The 15,671-nt window shown below is 35.3% G+C and overlaps 1 protein-coding gene across 2 annotated transcripts; it reads left to right on the top strand.

The window, feature by feature from the left end:
- The first annotated feature begins 392 nt into the window (after nucleotides 1-392).
- Nucleotides 393-14,530, top strand: LOC135081597 (uncharacterized). Of its 2 annotated transcripts, none has more exons than XM_063976342.1 (5): nucleotides 393-596; nucleotides 6,645-6,705; nucleotides 7,352-7,412; nucleotides 7,760-9,909; nucleotides 11,684-14,530. In XM_063976342.1, exons 2-5 carry the CDS (start codon nucleotides 6,692-6,694, stop codon nucleotides 11,820-11,822), a joined length of 2,364 nt encoding a protein of 787 aa, XP_063832412.1. In that variant the 5' UTR covers nucleotides 393-596; nucleotides 6,645-6,691; the 3' UTR covers nucleotides 11,823-14,530. The 2 variants fall into 2 exon arrangements, with proteins under 2 accessions (XP_063832412.1, XP_063832413.1); XM_063976343.1 differs by lacking the exon at nucleotides 11,684-14,530 and adding an exon at nucleotides 10,286-10,315.
- The last annotated feature ends 1,141 nt before the right edge of the window (nucleotides 14,531-15,671 follow it).

Below are 15,671 nucleotides of genomic sequence, written 5' to 3'. Positions count from 1 at the left end.
TCACTGGTTCACATCTCGCGCGGGGCAACCAGAGCTTTGGTATTTCCGTCCAGTAAACCATTGGCGATCTCAAATTCTTGATTACATTTGATTAGATGGTAGGGAATGCAAAAATTAGAATTCAATAAGGCACGTACGCATAAAGTATGTAAACATAGGTGAAAATTGGTTCCGTGACGTCACAAAGAAAATGCAGACAGAAAAACAATGACGTCGACAAATTGCATGCAAAAAGCGCAGACGCACTCGAATCTGTATTTAAATCGACAATGAGACTGGCACATGAAATAGACGCATCGATGATTCACTTTTTTTTAGTCAAGAAAGTACTCTAGACGTCAAAGAAAGTACTGGCACAATAGACCTGTGACGTCACGCCGTTCCCGCCTCCCTACCATCGGAGCCGGCTCGCAGCGCTGTGCCGACTGCCCGGGCGCTCGGCAGCGCATCCGAACGAACGAAACGCACCATAGAGAACACGCGGCCGTGTTTACGAACGCAACCCACCCCGTATTCGAATTTTGAAATTTGAATTTCAAATTTGGAAATCAGTTTTGTGCAGTGACGATTTGAGTTTGGATTTTGATTGGCGATTGGTGAGTTTAAGTTGTTTTGAGAATTGTTCTTACGTCATTCGATTATGTTGAGATTTTAAAACTGTAATTCGCCAAACTTTGCTAAATCTAATAATTTTGATAACGTTAATATTCGGCTTCTTATACTATAATAAAAATTTAAATATCAAGTGATTTATTAGCTGTTTCAAAAATGTAGAGTCTCAACCACATTACGAAGCCGCGAAGTTTATTCTAGTCTAATATTAATAAGTTAACATAGCTTTTCTTTCTATTGAAAATGAAATGTTCAGGTACCTACTTTCAGTAGCTTTCAGTTACCCATATAATGAAAGCTCTTAAAAGTTTGTATTTTCGATTTAAGCTTGTGTGGGTACTTTAGCGTGAATTTCGGAGGTCACTGGTGGAGGTTCGTCCGTTTGTCATAATAATTTCACGGTCAAATTCTGAAATTAGTACAGAATTTTGAAATGGGTCTTGATAGTAAAATATTTATCCTTATATCAATAGTTTTTATCCTGAAGATTAGTGGTGGTACCTGTATGTAGCTCCCCAGTTATAGAGAGATTTACCATTTGGTATGGGCAGAACGTTGTTTTTCTAAACTTCTGGCTCGTTGGAGAAGTTAATAAAATTGAATTTGTAATAACTTTTTTGTGCAGTTCATAGATCACCTGTATGGTAGAGTCCCTGATGTATAGTATTCGACCACCCCATCTCGACCTTATTTTTGTTCTTTCCTTCAAAGTTTTGTAAGTTACCTCACACATATCCAAAATACCAGTTCAGAGGCTGATTGCATATAAATGCAAATGGTAAGACCAAAATATATTATGTATTTTGGTATATAAATACAAGATAAATAAATCACATTGCATTCAGTATTACGCACGCGTGCGCAAGCGAGTGAGTAAGCTCGCATCACGGCGCGGATTTAGCGGCGTGTGCGCAGGGCTGATTCAATATTACGTAGACTGTCATTAGCATCATCTGTGACAGTTCATTGCCATGTCAGATTGATCAGGCATGTGTCAGCGTCTGATGTAGACTATGATTTTCTTTTGTTTTATAATTATTGATTAAAGCCCGATTCGACCAAACTTTTATCCGAGAATAACTCCTGGTATAACTGGCTGGCACATTGACAGTTTGGGATATGTCAAAACTGACGATTTACTCTGACATTAATATTAACTCTTTTTTGGTCGAATCCACCCTTAGTAGACTGCCCGCAGCCTTCAGGCTTTTTGTCGGCCGATAGTTTAGTCGGGTCTTTAGAAAAGTATGTAAGTAGAAGTAGTATGAAGAATCGACTAATACTTACCAAATCGGTGTAATGTGCGTTCCTACTTCGTACTTGTTCATACTGATTAACAGCCCGAGGGCTTGGGCGACTAAAGGATATTCTAGTCTAGAGATAATATTACTTACTAACAATTAAAACCTTCAAAATAGAGAGTGTCGTTTCTCTGCAGTGGAGAATAACTAAATGACACGATAAACAATAATAACCAACACGAAAAAATCCAATGTCCAAGGAAAAAGCACCTTGCCTAGCACAAGCCATGGCTTTATAGCGTACGCCACCAAGATAGTTTTAATGGGTCCAAGCATTTCATGTTATTGAACTACATATGCAAGTTTAACAATAACAAAACCGTGCCAATTACTAGTTTCCACTTTATACTGCATGATAGATGATCAAACGAACTTCCAAGTAAAGTTTGATCATTAATTTACTAAAACTTGATAGTTATCTATATACTTAATGACTGAGAGTAGTTCGTGTGCGAATCACTGCACAGTAAACGTGTTCAAAACAAGATTGTTATTAGTTTACCTACTTACTTAATTGTTTATTCATATCATTGCTCTCCTAAAATACTGAAAATAAGTACCCTCATATTATCTAGAGTAAATAGATAAGATAAGATAAGATTTTATTGAATAAAAACTTAGCCTAAATACAAGAAACTTAAATGGGACTATGAAATTATTTGGTTAGTAACAATATGTTAATTAAGGTACCTATCCTAAACTAAGCAAAAATGTTTGCCTGTGTTTTAGGTATCCATACTTATTATGTAAGTTAGTGCTTATTAAACAGATATTATAAATAATTACACCAAAACAATACACCAAGATGATTGTTTTTAACTACAACCACATAATTCATAATGCCACAACAGGGAAACTCTTGGTAATTGATGATCAGGTTGAAGGTAGACGATTACGGCAAGGTAAATTCTGTGACACCATTCCTAATTATTAATAAACAATACTTGTAACAATAATACAGCATGTTCTGAAGACTGTAAATATTTGGAATGGATTTTCATTCTTCTTCTTGCTCACACTAATGCTTGAAGAAAGTTTTTCATCCCGGAAAATATTCATAACTTTTGAGAATACTTGAAAGCTTCTTGTGATATGAGGATCCTTGAATAAGGGTGTTATTATTATCAAATAATATAATTAAACAGAGTAGCATTAACTTTATTACGTCACAGTTGGCAACGGCGAAAGGTAGGCGGTAATTGAAATGTTGAATTCCCTGGAATTTCTTCACCGTCCGGATCTTGCAACAGTTTTTCTGTAAATAAATGTAAAACATCCTCGGGCTTTTGTTTTACTTCGAATTTAAAATAGATTATGCAACGTAAAAGAGATCTTTAGACGTTGAAAAAATTCTACATTTCAACATTTGAATAACTTTATTGTTCTCTATTTTTTACATTTTAAGTGAGCGTGAAACTTTTGTAGAGTCAAAGATTAATATTAGTTAATAGGCGAAGCATTTCTCTATTAAAGTCTATAGTATCAGAATCTTATAGTCAAATACTTGATAAAACATCTTAGCACAGTGATTAGCTCGATGTATTTTGATATTTTATTTATAGGTAGGCAACTTCTTCTAAATAAGTGGATAATTTACTTATATTTTTCCCATTATATTTCTTTATTTATATGGTGCCTTCTTGCCTATTCAAAGCTTTTAAAGCATAAACAATTTTAGTGTTTTAGATCAAAACTAAAAAAGTAAACTAAACTTTGGAACTACACAATGGTTTCAGTGAATTTCAGCGGAAAGTGAAACTGTGTGTGTGCTGAAAATAGGCGAAATAGAAACAAAAAAACGTGCTTATAATATGTACTGTACTCGTATGTATATAGTACTTTACTCTGAGTTTTTTCCGGGAAAACCCTAAAAACAGCCCTAATATTTTCACGCGGGCGAAGCCGCGGGCGGAAAGCTAGTGTTATAATAATAAAATGTATCATTAGGATAAACATTGTACCAAATTAATAACATCTAAGTATGACTTTTGTATTACAAGATCTATTTAAAAATTTACTCTTAAATTAAAAGCCTCCCCACCCACCTCGTCAGCGTGAGGAGTGTATCCCAAATCCTCCATTTGCTTCTGGTAATTCCAAATCCTCCATTTGCCTCTGGTAATTCCAAATCCTCCATAATACCTCTGGTAAGTGGAGAGGGTTGTACTTCATTGGAGACCAAACGACCGATGATGATGATGATTCTTAAACACGAATTAATTCGCATGGAAAATGAACCTGAGTGAAATGATTCAGAGGTAATATGAGCACAGCAAAAAATCTACTTTCCTTAGCCAGGTGATATCACAGTGGAATAATAAACCTAATAAATGCATAAAGTAAACAATTCGCACCAAAATGCCAGGAGCGTGAGTAACGCAGCAAGGCCGCTTGACGTGCGCGCGCGCTCATCACTGCACCTTTATTTAATTGTTTACTTTGGCTGAAACGTTGCATTTGTTGTTATATTTTGTGATCAAGGTGGACTTTAATAGCTACTTGGCCTACTTGTTTGAATTAACCAAAGTCTAAAATAGCACGCTAAGTTCAAGTAAGTAGGTAAGTTCAGAATAATAGAAACCGATTTGAAATGTTCTTTGGGTTGCAAATTCAGGTTCATTGACGCTGAAACTATTTCAATTGATGTTCTAAGGTAAGAGTAAGATACAAACGCAATGTTTATGTAAATGTTTATTTGGCAAAAAGGCCACAATGAACAATTATTGTGATATTACGGGGCTATTCACACCTCTCGTTCCTACCGCTGAACTCCTGTGTAGCCAGGATCTACAGCTTGACCGCCAAATAAAAATCCAACCCTATTGTTGTGCTCCTCTACCTATATTGAAATGCATCATACACAGTGTCTGTACGTAAAAAGTTTTCTCGTATGTGTTTTGGAGAGCAAACTACCTATCCTGCAAGTGGTAGCGTGAGAAAACTTACTGTTAAAAATACATATATTAACAAAAAAAAAATAGAGCGATTAATCTTCTTTCTTGAAATAGTACCCTTTCGAACCAACTGTCTACGACCCTATCGCAGCAGGTGCATGCTATTCCACGTTTAAATGTTCAAAAGAAAGAATGTGTTATGAAAGTATCAGCATTCCTTGGCTCACCTGCGCACGAGTGGCCAACTCCACGTCCTCGGCTAACAATAGATCAGTTCATTTCGCCACCGCTCTCGCTTCATATTTAATGTGTATTTTGATCAGCCATTAAGTCATAGATGATGAGTGTGATGCAGTTGGAATGATTTGTGTCTGACATTAAAGTCTGTGGGAGATGTATTTGCTATCTTTCATGGTGTAACTTTACTGTGGAATATTGGTATGATGAAGTAGTGGGTCTACAAGATGTGGCTACACTAGTTAAGTGTGGCTTTCTTACTAGATGTATTATTTTGCATATTTTGACGGTCAAGGTCTTGGACCATGAAATCTCAATCGCTTGGTCGAGTCATCGGGTCATTTCGACCGGTTAAAGGACTTACAGATTGACCCCTCGCATCTCTAGGTTGGTGGTCGAGTGACCAATTAGATGATTCATCCAGAAAAACAAAATTAGACTTGATTTTAATTTGCTCCTTTTGGTATTTTTGTCATCTTCTACATTTGATTCTTTGATTTGTAAGTGGTTATTCTGGTCTGTAAATAGTCTCCCATATTACATGCACGTTAAGTTTGTTACTTTATTTTTTACACATTTTTAACATTTGTTTCAAAAACAATGTAGCAAGTGACAGACTCCCACCTGTAAGCGGATTGATACCAAAGACAATTTATCACCAACGTCGGAATGGGAAGGCGCAGTTGTCTATGTTTAGAGCTGGCGTCTGGCCCAGCTCTATTCCGAAGAGTGCCAAACCACTATACCTAAACCTCACATGCCATCTCTGGCATCAATAAACACAACTATTTCTGCATTTGTGACTAATTTTGAATACTGTCCGGACGGTATTTTAGTGTTTTTGACACAAGTCGTAACGGACGAATGCACATAAATAAATTCAGTTTTGGTTTTATGGAGCCTTTACATGTCTTATACTCTTTTTGTCTTACCAGCGCTTCGAAACTAAAGTTTCAGTTACCTTTGTCAGCCGGTTGAAAATAGGTGCGATGTTGCAAAAAACAGTACACATACTAGTATATTAAGGTGCGTACGGATTGCGCGTACCCTGGTACGCGTTATCTGAGTACGCGTTCCAGGGTACGAGCAATCCGTACGCACCGTCCTTTATGCTGTCTTTTCAAGCCACCTCTTTTCGTAGGAAATACCTTAATACCTTAAATATTTTCTGATTCCTGCACTCGCATCCCAAATTACCTCCCGTATTTATCACATTTAGATAATATAAATTATGTTAATAAATTATAAAATATTTTACCTTGTAACTATGTCGGAATACACTGTACTTATTACTGTCTTATTAGTAGGTACCTATGTAGGGATATTCCTCAGATCACAGAAAGGGAAATTACAATATTTTATTCTAACCTAAACACATTTATAATGCGTGAAGTATTGGTAATAAAAAACGTTCTGACTTAAATATTTCAAAACAAAGTCTATAAATAAAGCACCTCAATAGCACAGACTTAGGTATTCATGAATTCGCCATCTGTTTTCGATCTTTACGCGAACAAATAGTTTTTTCGTTGAGACTTCTGACCTTGTTAAATCATCCGTTACTATTCCTGTTTACATTACAGAACGTTTTTCGTTTCAGAGCCGGACTTTGGAGGCTGATGAATCTGGGAATTTGAAGAAACAAACATGGCTCAAAATGGGTAAGCTTATATTAACATTCAAAACACTATTGTTACGTACGTACTAATAAACTGCAAGTATATTATCCATCATTGTACTGCAAGTTCGAGTAAAATTTGACTTAATGGGGTCAAACCATAAAAATAAAGAAGATTCTTTTAAGAGGTAAAATATTTGATTTCGGATTCTGGTGTAATTCGATAAATTAACATTTCGATCATTTTTTATGTGCAAGGACAAGGCAAGCATTTGACCGCAATCGCACCTGATTCTGAGTAAATCTTACGCCCGTATTCACAGACGATGAAGCAGCAAATCGAATGCACAGCGTTGAATATAGCTCTGTGATTGGTTCGTGTGTCACCCTGTGCGTCCACGCGCACTGTGAGACCTCATAGTAATGTTTGTGAATACGGGCGTTAGATGTTTTTACATGTAGGTACGATGTCTCTCTGCCTGCGCTCTAGGTACATTCACTAATTAATTATTCACTCAAAGCTCTATAACTCAATCTCCACAAAACATATTAGCCCTTACGCTCATAACTCAACTCCGGAGACACGATTGGTGCTAATTTCAAATTTCCCGGACACATTACACCAAAGTGGAATAGGTCACAGTCCAAGCTGCAAGTATCGTCCGAAATAACCTTTGGCGTCTGTCCAGGTACGGCCCAGTGGCGGGACATGGCGGGAGAATACCAAACTTCGGGAAAACTCAGGTCAATGTGAGTATTTTTTTATTTCATTTTGTAAGTGATTCAGGTCTATAGGTCCTAGGTAATATCCATCTGTCACAAGGAAAGGATTTATCGCACTGTACGCGATCAAAATCACTCATGCGTCCCTCGCTTGAATCTATCATACGCTTGCATTATTAGTTAGAAGAAAGTCCAAAGAAAATTGGAGAGTTCAGCACAAAATAGGCAGTCATTATTCTTAATGGCTCGCATGTGAACGCTCGTTTGTTCCATTTCAGTAAAGTTTTTATTACAATTAATCTTTCCCCTTTTGTAATTGTTTCGTTTTTGAAATGTTATGGCCAAAAATTTATATCATATTTTCTCAATTCCAGCCCATGGGGAACAATGAACCACCGGCATGCATCCAGAACGCAATGATGACGAAGGACAAGAAGCCTTTCACCTACACGCCAGGAGGACTCGACCTCTCACAAATTCGCACACCAAGTATGGCAAGGAGGCTGGCACGTCAACGGTCTTTGGAAGACCAAGAACAGGCTCATGCACAATACGGCGGTGGAAACTACCATCCGCAAGGAGGACCAGGAGGACCAGTTCCACCACCACCACCACCTCCACCATCTAAAATCCCCGCACCCCCTCCTCCACCCCCAATTGTCATTGACGTACCACAATCCAAATCTCCAAAACCAGTTGCTCTTGGTGAACGACCCGAAATTGTGATTCCAGAGAACCCCATTGGAATGTTAAGAAAAACGAACAGTCCTTACCATTGGGAAGCTGAAAAAGCTGAACTTCAACGAATGGGACAAGTGCCCAAATTCCAAGAAAAAGTTCCAAGCCCTCTTACAGTTAAAATGCCCCCGTCTACCTTCACGCAGCAGCAGCCACAAACGTATACCCCACCCGGACAAAACCGGCAGAATTATTATGGTAACCACACCCCTGAAAGTCCCCTTCACAAGCCAGAGGCACAGTATGCTCACCAAAAATCTAATTCCCCCAATGTCAATGGCTCGCCACCTATGAGAGAGGTCTTGCAAAGACAAGATTCTCAGTTCAACAAAAGTCCCCAGCCTTTTGCATCTCAGTCACCGTTTAGTAACGGTTCTACTTATTCACCTAGCCCTAACAATAACTGGAGGCAACCTGAAAAGAGAGATTCGCCGCTAGCTAATGTAAATAATAGTCCACTTTCACCTCAATTCCAACGAGGCCAATATTCTCCTGCTTCTCAACAACACTCTCCAAATTATCAAAACCAGTCACCATCTTCCAACAGTGGACCTCAGTTTCATACTTTACCTAGGGCTGGTCAAAGAAATCAAGACAATTTCGTAAATAACAATCAGAACAATAATGTTATTTATAATAACACTCGGGAAGCAAGTCCTAAGGTAGATCCAGCGCCTTGGCGATCCAATACCCTTAACAGACAACCAGGTGAGCCTGAAAATGTGCAAAACATCTACCACAATAGTCCGAACGTGAATCAACAGCCAACGTATACCCCTCCGTGGAAGTCAAATGATTCTAATAATAATAATGATAACAGTTACATTCCTCCTTGGAAACAAGAAAACAGAAACACAAGTAATCAAGCTACAAATCAACAGTACACACCTCCATGGGTTGCAGCACAGGAGGCGAATAGCAATAGGGAACAAGAAAATTACAATGCTCCGTGGAGATCTCAAAACTATGAAAGGACAGGACCTGCATCACCTCCATCTAGGCCAAGTCAACCCGAACAGCCGCGGTATCAATCTACAATGTCTATACCAGTGACACCGAAGAGGCAGAACCCACAGCCTGAATACAACAACACTCCTCCTCAAAAAGAAGTGGTTTACGTTAATCAGGAACCAGTTTACTTCTGCCCCGATAGTCCCAAGTCAGTGCCACCATGGGTAAAAACACAAAAAGAAAAGACTAAGACTCCTCCTCCAGTTTGGGTTCAAAGACCCTTGGACGGCAGGAGAAGTATACCCCGTGAACTAGCAACTCCTCCTCGTGACTCAAATCAAGAGCCGGAATGGGTGAAAAAGAGTAACGAGATGCAAAGGAATGCTCGTGAAGTGGTCAGTCCTCCCAAATACCAGCAAACAGCGCAGCCCACATGGTCTACGCTACCATCCGAAAATAGGAAGAGTGTGACGAGGGAAACTGGCCCTAGCTCCCAGGGTAATCGTGTAATTCCTATACAAATGGAAGTGTCGAGCACGGAAACAAGAGATGGAAGACAAGGTCACCATCAGCAGCCTCAGTTGAGGATTGTGATTGATATGCAGCAGAATCCCAACGCTCAGAATCAGAACCGTTCACAAGTGCCATTTTCTCCACCGACACAGCGTATCATGAGGGTTTTATCCCCGCAGCTGGTGAGACTAGATGATGGTCCAGCTCAGAATGAGCTTCCATCACTGAATAGGAACTTCCAAACCAGTCAGGACAACCAGCCCAAGACAAGGATAATCCCTATTCAAATAGAAGGTGGTGGCAATGGCGGCGCAAACAAAAGGTAATTAAGATTTTTTTAATTTACTCGAATATTTATTTCCTGACAATCAAAAATCTTGGGAAAAAGCTCTTCAAAGAAAGTCAAATGAACTGACTACAATTAAGTTACATGATACTATCGAGTTGTTTGTTCCTTATCCAATTATGTATTTATTTATAATATTTATCTTTGAATTTACACAATATTATTCATTGCGAAAGTGGAATCAACATTGATCCATAAATGTACCTACCTACTGTATTTAAAGGTTTTTAATGGTCGTATACCAATAACATTGTGGGTGCACACAGCACAGCTATAATGTACAATTGTCCAATGGCAATATAGCACATGGCACAGCTACACATTTTATATGTAAAATTTTCACACGTTTCAGCTTCGGTGGGCGGTACTAAGAGAGCTGCGCGGGCGCCGAAGTAAACACATTTTTATTGCTTCACGCCGCGATGCGTCATGCTTGCTTTATATTTAGCGTGCTTCGCAACTTCTAATTCTATTCTCACTAATCGGAGCATTCGCGTTGTAATTGGCAGTTATGTTTTCTACTAATTTTTGATTTGATACTTCTTCATGAATAATCGTGTCATGTTTCTCGTTTCTACTATAATGTGTTCTATCATCTCATATTTTTTTCTCACTTGTTGTCAGGTTAAAGTCACAGTCGGTATAACGAGATTTCAAAATTAAAAAAAATCATCGTAATCTCTTCACTCCGAACCAACGTAAAAATATTATAAATACGTACTAAGATTATACCTATTATAAAAATTATTTTTAATATCTGATTCTAGACTAACGAACAAACTCAATCTGTTTAATGACAAAGGCAGAAACATGAAAAAGCTTACTTTATATTATTAAATTAGTGTAGGTTTTAGTGCTGTAGATATTGATATCATTCAGTAATCTAAACATTTTCATATTAATTATACTTATCTCAGTTACTAACGAACATTAAAAGAACATGAAATATCACATAACAAGGTACAAATGCTTTTAGATTTATTACAATCGTGAGTGAAGTTTTTAGGCTTATGACATACTTTATAAAGCTGATGTACACTCGTTGCATCATTTTTAAATCTTTTCACATATTAACACACGGACTCAAAATAACACAAAATAGATTTTAATTATTAGAAGCTTTCAGTCTATCATCATTATTTTTCTATTTTATATTATGGTTTTTATAATATTAATGAAATAAAGTAAGTTTAAAAATAAAATTAAAAAGATTATAAAACATAATACCTATTGTTCCAACTATTGTGGTAGTTGTTCTTCTAAAATGTACACTAAGCTTAATTAAAAAGGCTTGTACAGTTCCGTGCAATAAAACTGCATAATATGAAGTATAACTCAACAGTTTCTTTCCGCTCTCATGTTGCAAGCAATAACAGTTGGTATTCTCATAGCAGTGCTATAACTGGATATTTTTAAATCGTACAGCGAAATTATTAAGATTGTTATGGTTCTGCATGAAGTGTTTTAGTGCCAGGAGTCATATAAATATAACGATGCCTTTAATCACTTACCTATTTAATCACTTATTTTCCACGTCTATGAAAAAACTTCATTCTTTGGATTTTTTTTAATCAGCGTTTTTTTCAATTAATTTTTATGATGTTAAAGAAAGTACTAACTTTTGTATCTGTTACTTCAGTTAAATCTTTTTTCGTTTTTATTTTTTTTTCTGTTTTTCATACTTGTCCAATCACCGCCATATTATTTTTAATTTTTTACTATCATTATAGTAGTAATATTATCGTTTCAGGGTTTACTACCACAAGTTCACCCAAGAAGGGCCCCCACGGCAGTCGAAGGCTTTCAAGGTTCTCCAGATCATCACAGGCACCCAGGACCAGGACGACATCCAGACCATGGAAGACCACCATGGATTTACGGACTTATAACAAAAAATGTATAGGAATAGTGTAGTAACGACTAACCTCTTTATATGGTTTACTAAAGTGGTAGGTATAACTGCATTATATTTATGTTGTACCTAAAATTAATATTTGCCTAATGAACACTAATGGTTGTTGATTTGGCTAATAATAACGTTAATATAGTTACAAATATATTGAAACGTATACGACATCTTAATATAGCAAAGTATGTTAACAACACTGTAATACGGTAACGAAGATTTATTTATAAAACAGGAATCCCACCAAAAACACCTGAATTCTTATTTAAAAATACAAAAAAAAAATGTGCTGATTCCTGTCTACTAAATAATATTGTTATCGTCGATGTATAGGAATTTAGTATTTTATTAAGAAATAACTCAAATAAAAATAAATTCAAACTCAAATGTCTTGAACAATATTTTCCGTGTTTTGTATTATAGTTATTATTAATATTAAGTTAATAAGTATTACGTGTATTAAACCATAAAGTTATACATACGATTCGAATAATGACTAAATTATTGGTATTACGTTTCATATATTAATACTAATATTACAGTAAATAATGAACGCATTGAACTGATAAACTCTACTGTCTTTCTAGGTATTACCCTAGACTGTAAATTACAATGGGGCCCCCATATTGCTGCCTTGGCGGGAAGACTTAGTTCAGCTGCCTTTGCGGTGAGAAAGATCAGAAACTTGACTGATGTTGAAACAGCAAGGCTTGTATATTTTAGTTATTTTCATAGTATTATGTCTTATGGTCTTTTACTGTGGGGCTCAGCAGCAGACATAGAATCAATTTTCATTTTACAGAAAAGAGCTGTTCGGGCAATATACGGTCTTAAACCACGTGACTCGCTTAGAGAAGTTTTTAAAGAAATCAATATATTGACTGTGGCTTCGCAATACATATTTGATAACATTATGTATGTCCGTAAACATATACATTTATTTACTAAGAAAAGTGACGTCCACTCATTTAACACGAGACATAAGAATAAACTTGCTGTTCCATCATTTAGGTTGCATAAGATAGGTAATTCATTCTTGGGGAAATGTATTACCATATTTAACAAAATACCACACAACCTTGTCGAATTGCCAATAAACAAATTTAAGATACATATAAAAAATACCCTTATGTCCAAAGGGTACTACAAGGTTCGAGACTATATTGATGACAAGGATGCGTGGTCAGTTCAGTCTGCACATATTTGATGTACTTAAATTTGACTATTCTTACCGTTAGATAATTCCTGGCAATAAGTGGTGACTGAGTTTGTTCCGGCGTTTCTTCTCAGCACTTGCCATATGTTTGTCTCGAAGCGCTGGTAGGGCCCAAAAGATAAGGAGACATGTAAAGTGCCCCATAAGGGCTACCTTTTTCTTTTTTTATTATTTTCTATTGACGTTCATAAGTGCCACTTGTGGTCTAAACTGAATAAATATTTTTGATTTTGATTTTTGATTTTGATTTTTGATATTAATATGGTGCGAGACGAAATATGTTATTTTTTTAATTAAAGTTAATTTATTTTTCTTTAATAAAAATGAGATCAAAAAACGAGATGTAGCGATTATATTTTTATTTAAAACTGTTTTTACACAGATTTATTTTTGTTTATCACCGATATTAACAATGGTAGGTACCTATAATACAGTAATTAAATTATAGTATTTAATTGGCTTTTTAATTAACATAATAACGAATAACAATATGTATTACAAATACATAATTGTATACTAAATATAAGTAGATTTTATTATATAATATAAAAACGAAATCAATGGCGAAAAACCAAGGTTTTGCTTTTTATTTGTGATTATAATCACTGTACGGCTATTTACCAAAGAAATTAGTAGTTATATTAGTAAAATATGTCATATTTTATTTATTTATTTATATTAGTGTGTAAGTTTAGATAACTATTTAGTAACATAGTGGTGTTACCAATTATTTAAGTATAATATATTTTGTATATATTTATTTATATATTCTGCTGACTAACACAAATATACGATCGTAAAAAGTAGGTTACGATATCTTATATGAGTTGACCCTTTTATGTTTATTATGTGTATGATAAATATTTATACAAATACCATAAAATGTTTATGACACTTTTTATATAGACTCCTATAATATATTTTATTTGTACTAACTATTCGTATATGATTTCTTTATATATTTTATGTATTTATCGCTTATTTAACAGTAAAATACCCATATCGACCAGTTATCGGTTTTTAACTATACTAAATTCCTCGAGTGGCATTTTTGTGATATTCCCAAAATATGGTTTTCGTGATTAACAAAATTAATGATACAACAAAACGATTGTTATTTTATAGTAACATTATTCTTACATCTGATAAGTATTTATGCGAATATTGGAAATCCAACCATAAAACTGTAACAATATGATCTCTTTCTTTTTTATTGAAGTTATAGTTGATATTCAGAAATAAACTATACAGGTCTTAATTAAATAATGTAGCTATGAAATAACAATCTATGGAAACAGACAAGGGGTGTGGCAATCTAGTCAGTGTGATCTATTCTAAGTATATAAGTAAGTATATAAATAATTATAATCTTTAATTTATGTTGAAGTATAATAAGAATATATTATATTTTGCTTATATTGTAATTTAAGTATGTAAAAATAATTTAATTTTGTAATAAAAATTAGAAAAGCGAATCAGTTTTTGATTTTATAATCATCGAACGAATCATCAATATTTAAGGAATCTTTATTTATCATTATTTTTCGCATGCATGGCCACAAATAAAACATTGCTTAAAAATATAGTACCATGATTTTATAACTACCAGTAGGTATACAAGGTGATTTTGTAATCAGTAGTTATCATTTTTTTTTAATAAGCTCTAGAGCAATTTAACAATAAGTTGTATTTTATCTTAGTTATTTTTAATCACGGTATTTTTCGCGAAAAAAATATTGAAAATCTCGTGCGTGCCCATAAGCTTTGTAGTTAACTGTGTGTACGTATTTTTCTATGAACGATGCAAATAATCCACTTGAGTCAATTTTGAAACCGCACACAGCGGATAAAAATAATTAAATATGAAAAAAAAAAACAAATATAAGCCTTTTTCATTATTTATTAGTAACACTTGACGTAGGTACCTACCTAAATGCGATTACGCCAAAGGCGGGGCTAGGACTATATAATAAATACAAACCTATATGAATTTAAAATTCCGCCTTATATAAAAAAAAAATGCCTAAGCCATTATTCATATCCACACAGTTCCAAATCTTGGTCAAAATTGAATAGTCATAATTTAATTCCTAATGGAAATTGCTACTTCTTTTGCTACAGACAATAACAATAAAATATTCAATGAATGGCGGTCGCTAATAGATTTTTATTGAAAAACTAAAGCATTTAAGAGTTCTATTAAAAGAGTGTTTTGATAAGCGTCCACAGCTGACAGTGTTAACTGTTTGCGGGTTACGTTACTGCGCTATTTTGAGCCTTGTGACGCTGTTAATAGTGACGAAAGGATTTCGATGTTCGGGAATTCTTGAAATTCGGGCTGAAGTGTGAGGAGTGCAGGGGAACGCAGATGTAGAGATTCTAGAAGGAACAAAATAACGTGCTGCAAAAGTGCAAAGTCAAGCATTTTTATGAAAAATATGAAAAATAAACTTCGAAGACCTGAGTGGTATAGTGGTCAACGTGCCGCAAATTGGTAAAAATCTACTAATCATAATGAGTACATAATGACCTGTTACTTTAATTTCAGGCTGGCGAAGTCGTGGGCCAAAGCTGGTTTTATACAATATAATTTTCATTTCAAATCAAACTGACAGA

This window comes from Ostrinia nubilalis, chromosome 20, assembly GCF_963855985.1.
Source record: "Ostrinia nubilalis chromosome 20, ilOstNubi1.1, whole genome shotgun sequence".
NCBI classification, from domain to species: Eukaryota; Metazoa; Arthropoda; class Insecta; order Lepidoptera; family Crambidae; genus Ostrinia; species Ostrinia nubilalis.
This window is presented reverse-complemented; position numbering and strand designations above follow the sequence as displayed.